The 19,082-nt window shown below is 29.1% G+C and overlaps 1 protein-coding gene across 1 annotated transcript; it reads right to left on the bottom strand.

Annotated features, from left to right (window-relative positions):
- Window positions 1-1,143: 1,143 nt before the first annotated feature.
- LOC130970578 (uncharacterized) lies at window positions 1,144-18,680 on the bottom strand (the record flags this gene model as incomplete). The annotated part of the gene is made up of 14 exons (XM_057896702.1): window positions 1,144-1,187; window positions 6,166-6,192; window positions 6,312-6,365; window positions 7,187-7,268; window positions 7,605-7,658; window positions 8,740-8,853; window positions 8,948-9,079; window positions 10,305-10,389; window positions 14,280-14,359; window positions 14,438-14,681; window positions 14,773-15,014; window positions 15,100-15,183; window positions 15,353-15,527; window positions 18,544-18,680. Coding segments are annotated over 14 exons (1,554 nt in total), but the record flags the coding sequence as incomplete, so codon positions are not given.
- Between the last annotated feature and the right edge of the window lie 402 nt (window positions 18,681-19,082).

Genomic DNA, 19,082 nt, shown 5'->3' with positions numbered 1-19,082 from the left:
ACTTAGAGAATACTGATGAGAGAACTTTTGCGTGGTCTAGAAATTTGCGGATAAATCCTCGTTGCAGGTATAGTTTCTAAACCTTCAAAAGTTCTTTCATACAAACGTTTTGGGTGTCACAAGTAACAAACCCCTTTAAAAATTGTTAACTGAGTATTCAAACCTCGGGTCGTCTTCTCAAGGAACTACAAGGAGGTATGTTCTTATTATTGGCAATGGAGATTGTGAATTCGGGGTTTCAAGAATGAGGAATAAGTAATATAAATGGCAAGTAAAATAAATGGCAATTAAAATAAATAAATACTGTAAAGCAACTTTTAGCAAGGTAAGAGAAATTAGAAGTCCAACTTAGTTATCCCTCTCAACAATAATGAAAGTTGTATCTTAATTCCACTTAGTTAACCTTTGAAGCAAAGGTAAGTCAAGGGACTAATTAGTTTGACCTTAGAATCCTATTTATTTCCTAAGAAAAAGTTGGGATTATTGAAGTTCAGTTTAATTAGCAAGATAACGATTATCACTTACGCTGAGTTTGATAACTGTTGAGTTACTGATTTCTTAACCAAGACCAAAAGGGGGGAAAAAGTAAATTACTGGAATAAAATATCTTCAAATCGTAAGCAATGATAATCATAAATTAACGAGAGCAATAATAAACTGAAAATACCTCAAATTCATTAATTCAAATAATAATCTGTAACATGGAGTAATTTATAAATTAAATTATAAAAGTAAATAATCAATTCAAATGCTGGAATAAATAAATAAAGTGAAAGGAAAGCTTTAAAAACAAGGAAATATAAAACCTGGATCGAGAGTCACTCTTAAAAACTAAGAGAATTCCTAAATCCTAAATCCTAATCCTAAGAGAGAGAGGAGAGAACTTCTCTCAAAACTAAATCTAAATCATTGGAAGTAACAAAAATGCGAGCTCCCTCTGAATGGATGCATTCCCACACTTTATAACCTCTAGTCTATGCTGTCTGTACTTGGATCTGGGCCAAAAAGGGCTTTAGAAATCGCTGGGGGCGTATTCTGTAAATTCTAATTCGTGGCCTCTGTCACGCGTCCGCGTGGGTCACGCGGTCGCGTCATTCGGAGCTTTTTCTTGCCACGCGGTCGCGTCAGTCACGCGTCTGCGTCGTATGCATTCTGCTTAAGGCGCGCGGTCGCGTCGTCCATGCGATCGCGTGGGTGCCAGTTTCTTCAAAGCTCCGTTTCGCACTTTTCTTCCATTTTTGTATGTTTCCTTTTCCATCCTTTAAGTCATTCTGCATTAGAAAATCTGAAACTACTCAACACACTAATCACGGCATCGAATGAAAATAAAGATAATTAAAATAATTAATTTTAAAGCTTAGGAAACATGTTTTTCACATACATCACATAATAAGGAAGGAAAAGTAAAACTATGCAATTAATATGAATAAGTGGGTGAAGGATTGAATAAATCACTCAAACTAAACACAAAATAACTCATGAAATATGGGTTTATCAAATACTAAAACTAAAAACCTTCTACTCCTACTCCTAAACTATACTAATGATATGCTATGTTCTTTCCTTCATTCTCCCTCCAATATGAGCTAAGAGACTTTAAAAATGGGCCTCCAAATCCCTCAAATTGTGTGTCACATGCTTTTTTAATGAAGTCATGCGTGGACACCTGTGCAGACGCACAGGCGTGTGCGTTGATGCGTGAGCATCTTTCCTATCTTTTCCTAGTGAATTTGTATTTAATTTGTTGAGTTTAATCAAGAATTAATTATCTTTTACCCACTATGGATGCTACTTTGAGTCTTGTGCAATTCTATTTATTTTAGGTAGCATTCGACTGGATTTGATGGAGTTTCTGCAGAAGAAGAGAAGAAGGCGAATGATGCTGTCAACCCTGAACTCTCTGCACACAAACCTAAATAACTCGAGCTACAGAGGTCCAATGGACGTGATTTTAGTGGTGTTTGAAAGGTAACTTCCAGAGCTTTCCAACGATATAATAGTCCACACTCCTATTCCACCAATTTGGCCAAGGCTGAAGGAGATGACCAGTGAGAAGCGACGCGTGCGCGTACTTGATGCGTGCGCGTGATTTGGAGAGTTGCACAGCGACACGTGTGTGTCCCTGACGTGTATGCGTGACACGCAAAGAAGACCATCGACGCGTACGCGTGACATGCGCCACGTGCAGAAAAATGCTGATTGCTATAATTAATTCTGGATTAAATTTAAATTTTATTTTAAAATAGGAAAAGATATTATTTTAATTTTAGAAATTAGATTTTAAATTAATTAGAATTAGATATAAAAGAGAAAAGAAACTTCTCTTCTGGGATATATTATTCCATTTTTGATAATGTAAATTACAGTTTACCTGAATCGTAGTTTTTCTCTCTGAACCATGAGCAACTAAACCTCCACTGTTAAGGTTAGGAGCTCTGTCTATTTGTATGGATTGATTCTATTATTTTTTTATTTTAATTCATGTACTGATTTATAATTTAAGAATTATTTTCGTTCTTTATCTTATGAATTTGGGTGGAACGAAAGTATGACCCTCTTTCTAATTGAGTTCTTGTATAACTTGAAAAAGCTCTTTATTACTTGAACAACAGTTTGAAAATAATTTTTCCTAAATTCTAATTATTTGTATTTAACGGGATACGTGACATATATTCCTCTTATATTTGGATAATTGGGATTTCTGTGGCATATAAACTAGAATTGAATTTCACCCTCTAATTGGAATTAATTGACCAAGGAATTGGCGGTTGATGAGAATTAGATGAGACTAGAAAGGTCTAAGGAATTAGGATCTAGTCACATATAGTTTGCCATGAATTAAATCTTGCATGATTAAAATAGTTAGCAAGAAAAGTCAATCCGGAAAATAGATAACTCTGAAGTCTTAACTGCCTTCTCTATATTATTTTCCCAACCTATTTACTGCTTGCTTTCTGATATTCTAAAATTACTGTTAATGCTTTTAAACTCTCAAACACCATTTTCTACTTGTCTAAATAAGTAAATTAATCAACTATTGTTATTTAGTCCATCAATCCTCGTGGGATCGACCCTCACTCACCTGAGGTATTACTTGGTACGACCTGGTGTACTTGCCGGTTAGTTTGTGGGTTATAAATTCTGTACCAAGTTTTTGGCGCCGTTGCCGGAGAAGTGGAGAAGTGGAAAAGTGGAGCACGCCCCTCCTAAGTGTGCAGACAAACCCATTCCCTGATTCTCTTGACACTTATCCCACCTTGCCAAAGGCTCCTGAATACAAGCCAAAAATACCATATCCTCAGAGGCTTCAGAAGGCTTCAAAAAAAAAAAGCAGTTTTCTAATACCATATATTGTTATTGTTTTTTTTATGCAGGTCATAACCCACCTTGGCGAGTTGCGAGATGGTGACGGAACGGAGGATCTTTTATCACCCTTTTGTATTTTAGATTACTTTGTCATTGATATACTCTCACTTTTGTATCTTTGTTGCCTTAGAGTCTTGATTTAAGAGATAAGTTGTATATGTTGTTTTAACTCAAAAACTCTGTATTGTCTGTATGTAACTAGTCGGCCTAAACTCTGCAGGCTACGGCTAGGGTTTTTTTGACTATCATACTTACATATATCTATCTTGATTACTATTGTATTATGTTGTATCTTGTGCCTCTACGATTGTAGTTATCATGTGAACGCTTCGTGTTTTTCTATTTCTGTTTTGAGCTGTAATTTTTCATCGAATTTCTAGTATTATTAGTTCTTTCTATATACAATATTATATGAGCTTTACACATGTCGTGGCACTTTTTTATTCTTTGCTTTACGACATGAAATAAGGCTCAGGGTAATAAAGTGTCACAGTTAACATATAGTTTATGAGATCTTTTGTGTGTAAATTAAAATGTCATGACTCATAAGATTATTATTTATAAGACAGTGATATCTGAGATTTATGAGAAGTTCTAAAGAACAACTTAAGATTCTTTCAAAATAGTTTTTGAGATCTCCAAATTACAAATTAAAAAAAAGACTTCTAAGGTCATAGTAGACTTTAGATCAGTTTGATAGCACATTTGAGATAGCTATAGAACATACATGAAACATATTTAAAGAAAAAATTTTAATAGAATATAAATGTTATGCTCAAAATGAAAGAGGTAAGAGTTCAGAAGATGTACACATCCAATATATATTACCTTGACTCAAAATGCTTACATCCAGTTCTCAAAAAAATTTAAGAGTTCTATTAATTGTATAAGTCTACAATTAAATATTATTATATGCATTAAGCCTTCATAAGCAAACATATTGACTTAGAGAAGACCACAACCTAATTTAAAAACCTTAACTATTCTTTTATTATACCTTTTTAAAACTAGTCAATGACTCAAATTGACTCTTTACTAATATAATAAACTTAGATATTCTATTCTTAAGTCTTATTAAGACTAATCAATGACTTAGATTAACTATATATTTACCAACTTAAAAACTTTAGATATTTTTTTTAAGACTTTTTTGAACTAAGCAGTAACTTAAATTGGCTATACACCAACTTCTTTCTGAATCTTCTCAAAACTAGAGATCACTATTTGATCATTTTATAAGATTAATATAAGGTTCGAAAATCCCAACTTGTTTATAGGATATTAAAATGTTTAAAAACTTAACCATTTAAGTTGGAAAAGCTTTCTTGTTCTTGAGATTTGGTCCACATATGATTTTCTATGGAGTGTGAACTTATTTTTTTCAATTTTTTAAGAATGTAATATAAATATGAATTTAAAATATATGTTCCTAGATTACATATTATTTTTCTTTTGTACCATATATTAGAGAACTCACGGAATGAAGAGAATAATGAAAAATCTCTCAAATTTATCTTGTTCTTTGTCTTTTTATTTTCGCTCTTGATTACTTGATCAAGATTCCAAAGTCTTGACATCATTAAGAGTTGTTGAATACCCTTTTCTATCATTGTCAAATTATTCCTTAAAATAAGTATAAAGAAAAAATACAAATAGTAGTTTTATACTCTACTTGTAGGGAATGAGAGAAGCTACTCCCAAAATAATTTTTCTTGTTGAATATGTTCATTTTTAAAGATTTGAGGCAACACATATTTTACTAGGACGCATTTGTGAGGTAAGAATTTTTGCACTTTTAAACTTTTTTCATATAGAACAATAAAGTTCTTCTTCTAAAGTAGGCTATTATGTTGTAATCTACTTTCATGGTAGATTGTTTAGTTAGACTTAATTTTCAAAATTTTTTTACTTTTAAGTGCAGACTTTTTCAAATTTAGATTTTACCTAATTTGTTTATATTATTACTTAAGGAAATGGTTTTTAGTATAACACATATTTGAGTAAATGTTAAAATTCAATTTGAGATGTTTTGGAGGTAGCAAATAATACTGATTGCACACACCAAGTAAATATAAACAAGAATGCACAAGAATTCACAAGTGATTGTATAATGTTTCGTTGCCAACTTAGCCACTAGCGGTCATGTCTCATGCCCTAGTTAACTAGGATCAAATGACCATTATTGGGTCAACTTAAATAAATTACGCCACATAGAATATACATTTTATCGATCAAACCATTAAATTATATAATATGTAATGAAAATCATCTATACCAAATTTAACCAAAATTGAACATCAATAATCATGTAACTGAAGAACACTTTGTTTTTGCATATTTTGAACAAATATAATGTTGATTTTCAAGTATATAAAAAGTATAACAAATAATTTTGGATTAGCAGATGCTCTGTAACATATAAGTTTCTAATCCAAGATTGATTTTTTATAAAATTACATGAACAAAAAATTATTCAATGGTGCAAAATTACTTAAATTGACACCAGCATCATCATTTGATTCTAACTCATATATATACCTTTGCTACTTCAAAACACCCTTGTACACTAAAGTACATTATATTAATGCTGTTGGTAATGAAACTGTGGCAAACCCGGTTGACAAATAAAACATGCTAACCAAGCATCATCATCGAAGAAGATTAATCTATTTGTTATACAAAATAAGCATATATACATGGAAGAAAGACGTTCACATATTCATGATGAAGGGCACTCATTTTTCACAGTGCAAAAATAGTCAACTACGGAATCTCCTTGCTATGTCCATTGACTATATCATGTGGAATAGTCAATTGCAGAATCACCTTCAACAAAAATGGGTATGTTAGGAACTATTTAAAAAAATAAATAGAAAATTCACCTTGACTTTTACCCTCTAAGTGAACACACCCTAAAGTGTAATAATCAAATTTAGGTTCATTACTTTGTGTAGAGTCAATGGATGATGTGCGTTGTGGGGTTGACAAAGACAACATATCTGTTACAGTTCGATAAACGAAGTACAATATCCATTAGTTTTATGCCAAGGAAAGACAATAATTGAAGATAAAAGATAAAACATAAAACAAAGGAGATATTTTAACGAAAATCAGATATCTTTACATAAAGACATATAGTATTATAAAATATTAGATAGTTTAGTCAAACACATTTACTTAAATATATTAAACTATCTAACGGATTCACAATTTTATCTTCATTTGTAATATATTACCACAAATATTCATAAGTGCATCAAAAGTAGTTATATCATATTAACTTTTTGAGGGGTGTTGTGTGAATGTGTGTACAGTCATCTGATTCCAAGAGGATGCACTATAATTAATTGAGTATTGGTCCTGAAAATTATCTTGAAATAATTACGAGATTTTTGACAAAAAAAAAAATATCTGATTTGACATCTGATATTTTTTTTGAGATTGATTAGTTTCTGAGCAAAAAAAAATAACATTGACTTTTTTAGCACAGAGACTAATTAGTCTCATAAAAATAAAGTTTAAGAACCGAGTTAGGTATTTTTTTATGTCAAAGGCTTCGTTGTCTCTCAGTAATTATCAGGACCATTTAGAAATTTTTTTAATTAATTTTTATTAATTAATGTAAATTATTGACATAAAACTATCAAGAAAGTCCAAATAAAAATTAGATCTTCCATCCCATTAACATAATTTTCATGCATTGTAACTTAAAATACAAAAAGAAAAAAAATAACAAAATATGGATACAGTATTATAATAAATCTTTGTCTGATGACAATTGGTACAAGGGAAGATAATTACTTTAGAAGGAAAAATATACCAATAGAATGGCGTGTTCCCTTAATAGCAGCAAAATTTTTATATGTATAGCCAACAAAACTGAGATCTTGAGGAGTTAACAACTTCTGTAGCGAAAGAGAATACAACAATAATATATCATCATAAAGGATTCTAATGAATCATCCACCATAAATTAACGTATATTTAGCACGCAACAAATATTTTAGGATAGTTTTAATAGGGATTGACTAAAATATTTTTTTTGTAATAGTTTGAAGTATTTTTTGCAATAAATATATTTAAAAAAAAAATTCTTTTAATAAAACCTTTCTATATTAAAAATAGTGAAGAATATTATGTTGACAAATTCTAAAGGATATGGAATTGTCACTCCTTGTTAATTACTTGGCTATTAAAAAATAAAGACTGCTATTTTTTCAAGTAAATAAAGTACATACTTTTCTGATCGGTCCTGATGCACTTCTAGTTGGTTTTGGTTGTTCTGCTTCAACCTATATATTGACATAACTATAACCATGTCATAATTGTAGCTAATAATACATAATCATACATGGAGAAAACAAACAATACAAAGGTTCCAGAAAATATAAATAAAAAAACCTAAATAAGAAGGCAACATATATATCAAAATAAAAAAAGTCTATCATATCTGCACTCTAAAGTTCTAAATCCTACCATATCCGAATCTACTCGAAAAAAAATAAAAAACTTTTAAATAAATATAAAATTCAACCATTCCAAATTTCATACATATTAATAAAATAAAAAATAAAGAATTAAGTTCAAATTAAAATTAAAAACAACAAAATCTTAAAAAAATCTAACATAAATTACAAATAATATGATCATAAACTAGTTTAGTAGTTATTTCAAATTTTTATAAGAAAAAAATTATAGATTTAACACTCACTTTCTTCAGTACATATATAACTTTTACATATATATTATAAAATATATTAAAAGTGCGAGTAGGGTAGAACAGGATATACCTTGAACCCGTACCCTACCCTACCTGCAAGCAAACTTGCACCGCACCCTATCCTACCCACAGCAAATCGAAAAGACAACCCTACTTAAACGGGTTCGTCCGGATTGGGTACCTGCTAGTAGGGTATATATTGCCAACCCTAATTGTGATTGCATAAATTGTTTTTTATTTATTTTTTAATTTCATATTAAGAGCAATAAATATAAGGATAAAATTATCCAAAATAAAAAAAAGAATTGCTATTTTGCGCCTCAAAAACAACATACTATTAAAAATAAGGTTTTATAAAAGTTATTGTAAAATTTAATATTTTTAATGTATTGAATACATTAAAAATATTAAAAACTATTATTAATATATTTTTAAAATGTATACTTAAAACACAAATTAATTAAATCTATAAAAAAATTAAAATTTAATAAAACTTTAAAGTCAATTTTAATTTTACTCAAAATTTTTATACCAAAATAGTTCTTATCCCTAACTTAATCTATTAGTAAACTCAATGCAAAATGTTGCTACGGCGTAGATGAAAGAGGACAAACCAATTAGAAAAGAAGAATTCTTAAATAAAAATACTTTACCTCATTAAATTTCATAAAATTTTGAGTGTCAAGCTCTCCATCGACCTGTGGTATAAATGCTGCCTCCATTTCATAAAGCCTATCCCATTCAACATTTTTGAACCAAGGATGGGCCTGGTCAATTCAGAACCACAATATTGTTAGGGAATATTGTAATTTCGTATAGTAGAGAGTAAGGGAGAGAAAATAAAAAATACATTTTACACACTTTAATTTCATACGCTCCATTAGTACCAAGCCTTTGTGGAGCATCAACAAGTAACCTACATATTAGATCTCTTGCTTCTGGACTCAACCTTATCTCAACTGGAAATTTTAAGTGATTTTTCCAATGCACAATCTGAAAACACTCAACACCGAAGCCAAAAAAAAAGCATTAATTTATATTATTACCATTAGTACTAGTGAAAATAACTGGGTAATAAATAAATACTAATAAATACTTTAGCATCACAATGAATAAATTAAAATAGATTACATGCCCATGAATAATGAATGTTTATTTCTTAGTTTATTGAAATATTTAATAAATAAAGCATACAAGAAGAAAGAACATAAAAGTTTTTTATTTACGATATTTTCTATCTCAGTAGATTAATGATTAATTCGCCGCGAATTTGAGTTCCTTTTAAAAGTTTGTCGCTGGTCAATGGATTACTACATGCATAAGCTACCCACTAAACCAAGCCAACTTAATTATAAAGGTTTTAGTATATTGTTGTCCTTAATGTTTATTAAAAATTTTAAAATTATTTCTCTCGTTTAATTTGTATTAATTTTATGCCTAATATTTTTTAAGGTAAGCAATTTTATTCTTCTATCCAAATTAATATAACATGGTGAAGATTGGAAAATGATGATATAATGATGGGTATCATGAGAATGAAAATTATTAATTTTAGTAGAGGGTAAAATTAATTACTTTTTAAAAACTAGCTGTAAAATTGATACAAAATAAATGTTAAGGATAATTTTAAAATTTTTGACAAATAGTAAAGACAAAAATTATATTTGATCTAGAGAAAATATTCTCGTTATATTGTTCAACAGAATTTAATTTAATATTATTTATTATTTAACAGAGTTTAATTTAATATTATGCCATTAAGTCATGCACCTCTTTTTCTTTTTACACATCATGCACCTTTGATATACAAAACTCATTTGAAAAACAATTATTAGCCAATTTATTTTGTGCAGAATATGGCTATCTTCATATATTAGCAAATATCACAAACTAGATAAATGCTGGAAGCATTTATGATGGTGATTCAAATCAAATCTCCAAAGAGTTCTTTAACTAAAAAAAACTCTCACAAGCAAAGCAATTTTCATTAAAGAACCAGATGTTTTGTGGTTGCCTTTTACTTTTAGAGAATTATGTTTATTTCATTACTTATTAAACCAATTATTATTCTAAATTATAATCAAATTAATTTTTTTTATAATATCAATGTTATTTCTTTGTCATATAGTGTGAGAGTTTACATCTATAACTCATCTTGTGACAACAAAATATAGTTGAAAAGAAAAGAAAGAATAACTGGAAAAAAAAAATATAAAACCTTTCTACATGTTGTTATAGGGTCATCAGAATAAAATGGAGGATAACCAATAAGCATCTCATACAATATAGCACCAAGAGACCACCTGTATCAAAGAAAAAAATATTACTATTATAATGAAGACATTTATTTACAAGGAATACATGACACCTTTCAAGGTAGAAGCTAATACAAAAGTGAATACCATATGATTCCCTTCATGAAATATAAAAAAAAAAATCATTTAAAAAAAGGAAAATAAATATGGAAATGAAAATGAAACATTTTTATCCGTATTTTGTTTTAGCAAATGATTTTGTTTACTGAAATAGATATACTTAACCAATTTCATAATGATTTAGTTCTTTCTTAATGATCCATGTGGATTGTATGTATATTATATAAAAAAAGAGAATTTATTAAAATTGGATAGAAAGACTTCCATTAGCATGTGTGTTTTCTTCCATTATCAAAAATGACTTTTAATTAATATGCTCCTAAAACTTAAGCACACAAACATGACAAGGTCAAGATGTTTTTATCGCTTGCATGAATTCACGATCTTCCCTTTTATCTACGGAACTTAGCTTAACGAGATAGTGTGACTTATTGATAGAACCCAATTTTATGAGATCAATTGAAATTTTAAGAAATTCTGATATCTTTAATTTCTCTATGCATGAATTCTTGCCACAATTTGAATATATTTGAATCTTTTATTATCTATATGGCATTTTGATGTGCTTGTTATTATTTTTTAGATAGGATAAATTAAGATAAAGTGTTACTACGTACGCGACAGTAAAATTGCATGGTACGTTAGTGAAGCACGTGAGCTCGCGTTTGGACCCAAAAAGCCCTAATGCACCGGCTTCTAAAGGATATAAGAAGTGGAAATCAAAGAGGCATAGTAGAAGGAGTTGTATCAATTAGGTTTTAGTTAATGTTTTTAGTTTGAGATAAAGGACCAAAACTACTCCCAATTTTTGAATATGCTATCAAAAATATCTTCCACTTTTTTTTATAATAACAAAAATACCCTCAAAATATTATAAAATACGATAAAAATAACTAAAAAGAATATTATTTTTTTATTTGAATAACTATTTAGAATGAATATAAAAAATTCAAATAAAAATTCAATCTCTAGATTTTTTTTCATTTTTTCTTGGTCATGAATAAAAATAAATCGCAAAAAAGTTTACTAAGCTGAAAATTACTAAATTTTAAAAATATTTTTTTAATTATGCTTGTAAAAAATTATATTAAAATTTAATTTTTAAAATATTTTTCGATAATATATATTTAATGTTGAGTATTTTTATCACGTTTTAAAATATTTTAAAGGTATTTTTGTTATTAATAAAAATAAGAGATAATTTTGTCAGCGTATTAAAAAATTAAAGACAAATTTAATAGTTTACGATTTAGTTTGTATTTTTAAAGAGAGAAGCTCCTTCTACTATTTAATTTAACGGGTTTATGTTGCCTTAGATTAGATTTTATTTCAATTTGCGTTCAAGACTTCAAGATTCAATCATTTCCTCAATTTCAATTTGGTTTGCACTCTTTTTTTTCTCCCTGCCTTATGTAATGAATGATTTATGTTTGAATCTTTAATTTAGAATTAATGAATAATGAATGATTTTCTTTTGGGTATTGTAATTTTATGCTTGTTGGAGTTAATTTTATGTTTATTGCAAATTTGGTTATTTTAGATTTAGATTTTATTTATTTAGTTATTTTTTATTCTGTATACAAAGTGTTTGTTAAAATGCTTCTAGTTGTTATTGAATAGATTTATATTCCTAGCTTAGCATTATGAATTGAGGTGATTTTGAGTCCCGATTGATTTTCATTGGTGATAAATAAAAGGGATGAATTTATGTTGGTCTTCATAACACTAACCCACCTACTGAATTCCCTTGGTTAAATGGTTAGGACTACGTGAATTAGGACAATTAACTGTAGTTAAAGGTTAATCAGTATGGACATACAATTCTCTTATTCTTATTTATCATATTTACTTTAGCTTAGGGATAAGGATAGACAATTTTAAGGATTAAATCTAGCTTAGTGTCAGGGTAAATTTTATAATGTTATATTAAACGATATTTGTATAACATTTTAGAGTGTCCTAAAAAGTTTTAGAAAATTTTAAAAAGTGTCAATAGATTATAAAAAATAATAGAATATTTTAAAATATCGAATATAGATAGATATAAAAGTATAAAGAGTAATTTAAAAGAATTTAGAAGTATTTAAAACAATGTAGTTTATAAGATATTTGTAATAAAAATTTTAGATAATTAATATAAACTATCAATTAAATTTAATTATAACTATCCATTTAAGAGGTAGATAACCATAAATAAAAATAAGAGTTTTGTGATGAATATGTAAGTTATCTAACAACTATTTATGAATGTAGGCTTGGTTAAATTGTCCTAAGTGCACTTTTTTTTTGTTTGGATATCACCTCTCTCTTCTCTCTACTAAAGTTTGAACCCCTTTTATGTTTGTGTTTACTTAGAGGGAGACTACTAACGGTGGCCTCCCTCTCCCTTCTCTTTCTCCTTCTCCTTCTCCTTCTTTATTTTTCTTTCCTTTCTTCTCTTGATTTCTTTCATTTTCTTTTTCTTTAACTTTATTTTTCTTTGCACCTTTTTTTTTCATTTTTTTCTTTGTTCCTTCATCTCCTATCCCCTCTCTTCTTTACCTCCACTGCTTCTTCTCTCCACATTTTTTTGTTTATCTTTTATTTTATTTTAGTTTCTATTTTTTTATATTCCTATGTAGTATATTTTTTTTCTTTTTGTGGTGGTTTATTATCTTTTTTTTATGAGTAGTATTAGTAAGTTGGTACAGATCTATCAAATCTTAAAATATACACTAAAATCTACTTATTTATGAAAATATCTTCAGATAGAAGGAGGATTCGGTTTTAAGCAGAAAAAAAAAACGAATTTTTTAACATGTTGCATCACTTTTAGTGTTGATTTAGAAATAATAGAGATTCAGATCTGTCTATGTTTCTATTAATTAAGATTCTTTGTAATCGAATGTTGGGCTTACTTTTAGTTTATAGTTCAACATAAAATTTATCTAATCATCTTTAATTTTAAATCTAATTTATCTCTATTATCTTATTATCTGTAAGTGCCGTTTGGCTCTCCTTTAAATGATAAATAAAAAAAAAACAAATACTTGTGTAAAAAAGTATTATTTTCACCAAAGTTTTCTTTCTCCTACATTCTCTTGTATTTTTAGTTTTTTTTTTATAAATATTGATAATTAGGTTGAATTGGTCTTTAACTTAAAAAGTTGACTTAGTTCAAGTACAGATACAATGATATTGGAGTGTATCCAAAACCGTGACACAATGCTCTTTTAGTAATTGAATTTGAATATTTGATAATTTTCTCTTTCTAGATGTTTTATGTTGCTTTTTAATATAGTTGTCATCTTTGGTTTTCCTAATTGCTAGGTTACTTTATTGCTTGATTTAGTTTTAGTTGCTTACAATTAACCGCCCAATTCTCATAGACTCATAGTCAATTAGGATTGCGCATTCTTGGAAGATGATCCGGAGCTATAAAACTTCCAATTTGGCTTTGAATTTGTGATAACTTTCCAATTTGATTGGAAATATAGATTTGGAATATTACTATAACGAGATAAAGAATTTTTTAATTTCTCAAGCAGATTTTCACCTTTTTAAATTTGATCGTGAAAGTTAAGTTTGGAGTTGCTACAACAGTATAACCAATTTAATTTGAATCCAAACAAAAATTCTCACTATCACCAATCAAAGACAATGCTGTTGGGGACTTGACTTATTGTGTGAACATTATAAGCAACATTTGGGTAGAAGCTAACTTAAAAAGGCATTGCAAACTTATGATTTATTCACATCAAAATAAAAAGTTACTAGGTCAAGAAATGGATAGATGCAGCTGAAAAGAAAGGCAAGCAGAAAAGCAAATAAAAACAAACCAGTCACATTCTGCACCATAGCCTTTTTTTAGTAGCACCTCGGGAGAAATATAGTCCGGAGTACCAACCATGGAAAATGCCTGCCATGAAATGAATGTGTTACTAACATGTGGCTATTGTCATTAACAAGGTATAAGAAATAAGACATAAGGAAATACCAACTTCCTCCGATTCATTTGCCAATGTTGAAGTTGTTCAAGGGGACTTTTCCAGCGCCTTCCATTTCTTTTATTTGGGTTGGATCCATCAATGTCCATGGTATCATTCAAGTTCTCATCATCCAGAACTTCATTTTCATTTATAGATGATAAATTAGAACAGTCAAGTGGCTTGCAAAGACCAAAATCAGAGAGCTTCATATGACCATTTTTGTCCAATAGAAGGTTATCAGGTTTTATGTCTCTATAGAAAACAAAAAGATGTATATTTACAAATTATGCTTTTAAGGATAGAATAATCATAATGCAGTTAATGAAAATATAAGAATACAAACCGATGAATGTAATTGTGTTTATGAATAGACTCTATTGCCAAAACAGTTTGCGCAATGTAAAATCTGGCCATAGTTTCGGTCAAAATTTCCTCTCTCATAAGCAAAGTCATTATATCACCACCAGGTAAATACTCCATTATAAGATATAAGTATTCATCATCTTGAAAAGAGTAATAGAGCTTCACAATGCACTCACTTGCAACTTCTGCAAGTACATTCCTTTCCGCTCTAACATGCTCAACCTAATTAAGATGGAAATGTACATACTACGGATAATTATTCTAAAAGAAATTGAAAACTGAAAACATGAAATTTATGAAACTTTACCTGTCCCCTACGGAGCATTTCAGACTTCTTCAACTTTTTCATGGCATATATGTGACCTGATTTCTTCTCCCGACAGAGTCTTACCTACGCAAGCAAGTTGTACATGCAAACAACTAATGGTAAAGAGGTAGGAATATAACAATAGTAAAATCAATAGCATAAACTAATATGTTAGTCATGAATTTCATAAAAGAGAATAAACAGATGACACTATTATTATATAAAGTGGTTTTGTATTAGTGTATATATGTACCTCGCCAAAGGCTCCTCTGCCAATAATTGTTAGAAGGTCAAAATCATCAACACATATTTTGTTTCTTTTTAATCGGATATACTCCGTCTCCTTTCGCTCTAAATCTTTTAATAGATTGATTTGTTCCTCTTCTGGTACATGAGAAGATGCTAGCTTCTTTTCTAGTACTAAACGCCTGCATATTATAAAATTAGAAGACCAAGATTCTATTTGGTATTTATTTTCATTTTCAGTGCTATCTATTTCAATATTTTATAAATAAAAATGTGAAAAGTGAGAACATAAAAAAAGATTCCCGTACAAACGAAAAAATAAAAATGTGAAAAGTGAGAATATAAAAGAAGACTTCGGTACAAACAATCGAATACTAACATTGAAAATGAATCTTCCCAATTTTTTTTTTCACAATTGATCATGTAGTATGATCTCACAAAATTTCTCTCACATAAATTTTTTTGGTCTCACTTCATTTTTGTACCATCTGAGATCGCATTTTACAAGATTAATTGTGAGAAAAAATTCAGAAGATCCATATCTTGGATGTAAGTCTTTTTTTTCCCCTGTATATAAAATAAGTTAGGATAGTCGATAAGCTATAAGAATAAATCTCTACATTCAAGTCATAACTCTAACCAAGTCCAACCAAGTATTTTAAATTTACGCGCACACGTTCACTGTCGTTACTTCTTCTTCTTTTAAATTCGCATACGCAGGTTATTCTTCTTTTTCTTCTCTGAAGCTGCATCGTCTTCTTCTTCTTTTCCTTTTTCGTTATCTTTCTCTTTCGTTTTCGTCATCACCAACAATACCAACATTTTGTTAATTTCTTTATTAGTTCTGATTTTGATTTTCTCTGATGCCATTATTAAATAAGTTCGGTTCATTTCTTAGTTTATTTGAGATTTTTTTTATCCAGAAAATGAATTTAATGTGTTTTTGTTGATGATTGAGTTTTTTTTGCTCGTTCAAATCCGAACTAATTTCGGTTCATTTGTGAATTAACTGAGATTCACTTGATATTGCTTTTAAGTATTGACCAAATTTTTTATTCCTTAAGAAATTTCGGTTCAATTTTTAGTTTATTTTAAGTTCATTTGGTTTCATCTCGCTTGAATTTGCTAAACTTGTTCATGGGTGATTGTTTAGTTAGTTTTTGTTCAAATTTGAACTAATTTCGGTTCATTTGTGAATTAACTGATGAGGTTCACTTGATACTGTTGTTAAATATTGAACAAATTTTTTATTCTTTAAGAAATTTCGGTTCATTTCTTAGTTTACTTTAGGTTAATTTGATTTCGTTTCGTTTCAATTTGCTGAATTTGTTCATGTGTGATTATTTAGTTAGTTTTTGTTTAAATTGGAACTAATTTTGGTTCATTTGTGAATTAACTGAGGTTCACTTAATACTGTTGTTAAGTATTGACCAAATTTTTTATTCCTTAAGAAATTTTTATTTATTTCTTAGTTTAATTTAGGTTCATTTGGTTCGTTTCGCTTGAATTTGCTGAACTTGTTCATGTGTAATTGTTTAGTAAGTTTTTGTTCAAATCTGAACTAATTCGATTTATTTGTGAACTAACTGAGGTTCACTTAATACTGCTATTAAGTATTGACCAAATTTTTTATTCTTTAAAAAATTTCGGTTCGTTTCTTAGTTTAATTTAGGTTCATTTAATTTCGTTTCACTTGAATTTCTCCTCCTCATCTTTCACTTTGTCTTCTTTTTCGTTTTCATCTTTTTTTCTTGATCTTCTCCTTTTTATTTTATTTTCTCAAAATTCTTTTTGATTTACTCTCTTGAGAGGAATAAAACTAAAAAAAAGGGAATGTGAAGAAGAAAGAGAAGGAACACAAAAAAGAAAGAAGAGGAATACGAAGAAAAAGGAAGATAAACACAAAGAAATAGAAAAAAAAGGAGGAAGATAAAGAAATGCAAAACGTTGACGTAGTTAGAGTATGTATTCACGTTTCACTAATAAAACTGATTTTTATTAGATTTAGACCAGCTTAATTAGATTTAGTTGTTAAAAAGGTTTGGATGTTTAGCAGCTTTCAAGCTATAATAACTTTGTGCTTACATGAGTGCATGCGCAAGAATTGTATCTGCGCAAGAATTGTATCTATCTCAAATAAAACTCTCTGAAAGGCCACAAAATCCATAATTTGGGGTGAGTACAAAATACAATGACAAAGATAATGTATAGGCTTATTAGAATATGAGATACTGGAATCCATAATTTTGAAATCAAAGTTTCACGTCTAATCTATAAATTAATATTTCATGTTTGATATGTGTTTGTGTGCAAAGTGCATGCCCCTTTCTGAACTAGGACCTCTTGTAAGGCCACAATATTCATAATTAAACAGGCATTCAAACATGCATTGTGAGTACTCTTGATGAGGTACAATACTCTTTATATGAACAATTTGGAGTGTCAAACAACAATAGCACAACCAGAATGCCTTAAATGTTATTTGGAATCTAAATTAAAGTGCTTGGCTTAAATAAAAACTTAGAAAATATTTAAAAAGAAATGTTAGGGAGACAGTAATTTTTGTAATTTATAGCTATTAAGTAGCTATCAATGATGATTTTAATGGTGAGAGATTGGTATGAGATTTCGTCCAATGGCTCACTTTTCTTTACTGGTTACATGCTGGCCAGAATTTAATAAAGTTGTTAGCCCTAGACTTTTCCATATTTAAATATTTCTCCAGATATTGATACATCATAGCCAACAACACTAAAGTTAAATAAACAAGAATGTTTTTTTTCAGCCAAAATTTTATCAACAAAATAATTTAGAGAATTCAATGTCATCAATTGATTCATACAAGAAAATCTGCTTAATGGCAGAAGGATTTTGAATTGAAGTATATATATTTTATGATGTTATTAAACACATAGCGATAATGCCTGAAAATATGTACAAATCCAACAACACATACGTATTAAGGTTAATAAATTAACGTTTACATTAAAAACTTCAAATGACCATAGGTATAAGAAAAAAAGGAAAAAATTAAAAAGCCTTAAACAAAATGAAGATGGAGATAAAACAGAAATAGACATGTAATAATCACTAACATAATAGTGCATAGGGACAATAATTAATTAAACAACAAAAAACTAAAATCTTGAAAAATAATTTCTGTAAATAAGATTAAAAATTCTTACATTTTTTATTTACCTTTCTTTGCGATCTTGGATATGTTTCATATGAGCCTTGTAATGGTTTTCAATGAATTCCTTAGCTACAGCAACCCTCTCCATGGTCAAACTCGAACCTGTGGTTCCTTCTTCCTCTTCCTCTTCCTCTCCCTCTTCTTCTTCCTCGTCGTCATCTTCTTTTTCTTCGTCGCCGTCAACTGCCATGGCTTCTTTCACCTTCCCTTCTTCCCTTTCCTCTTCTCGATGATCCTTTATCTCCATGTCCCAAAAAGAAAAAAAAATAAATAAAAAACAAAACCGCTCTTTTCTTTCTCTTTGAAATTTGATAGGACGAGGAAGATAAACAGAAATAGAGATCTTGCTAAGAAAAACGCAACACAATTTTACCTTACATGCATTAGAGGCTAGAGCGATGGATGTTTGCATTACACAAATAAAAAATCCTTCTAAAGGTAGCTATGTGTGTTTCTTTCTCTCTTGCTTTTCTATATGACAAGTGTTGAGCTATGATTGGTAGGTATAGATGGGGACTAAGTAGGGAAGAACTTTTTTGAAATA

Source organism: Arachis stenosperma, chromosome 3 (assembly GCF_014773155.1).
Source record: "Arachis stenosperma cultivar V10309 chromosome 3, arast.V10309.gnm1.PFL2, whole genome shotgun sequence".
NCBI lineage: Eukaryota > Viridiplantae > Streptophyta > Magnoliopsida > Fabales > Fabaceae > Arachis > Arachis stenosperma.
The sequence above is the reverse complement of the archived record's forward strand: the minus strand, read 5'-3'. Positions and strand labels throughout refer to the sequence as shown.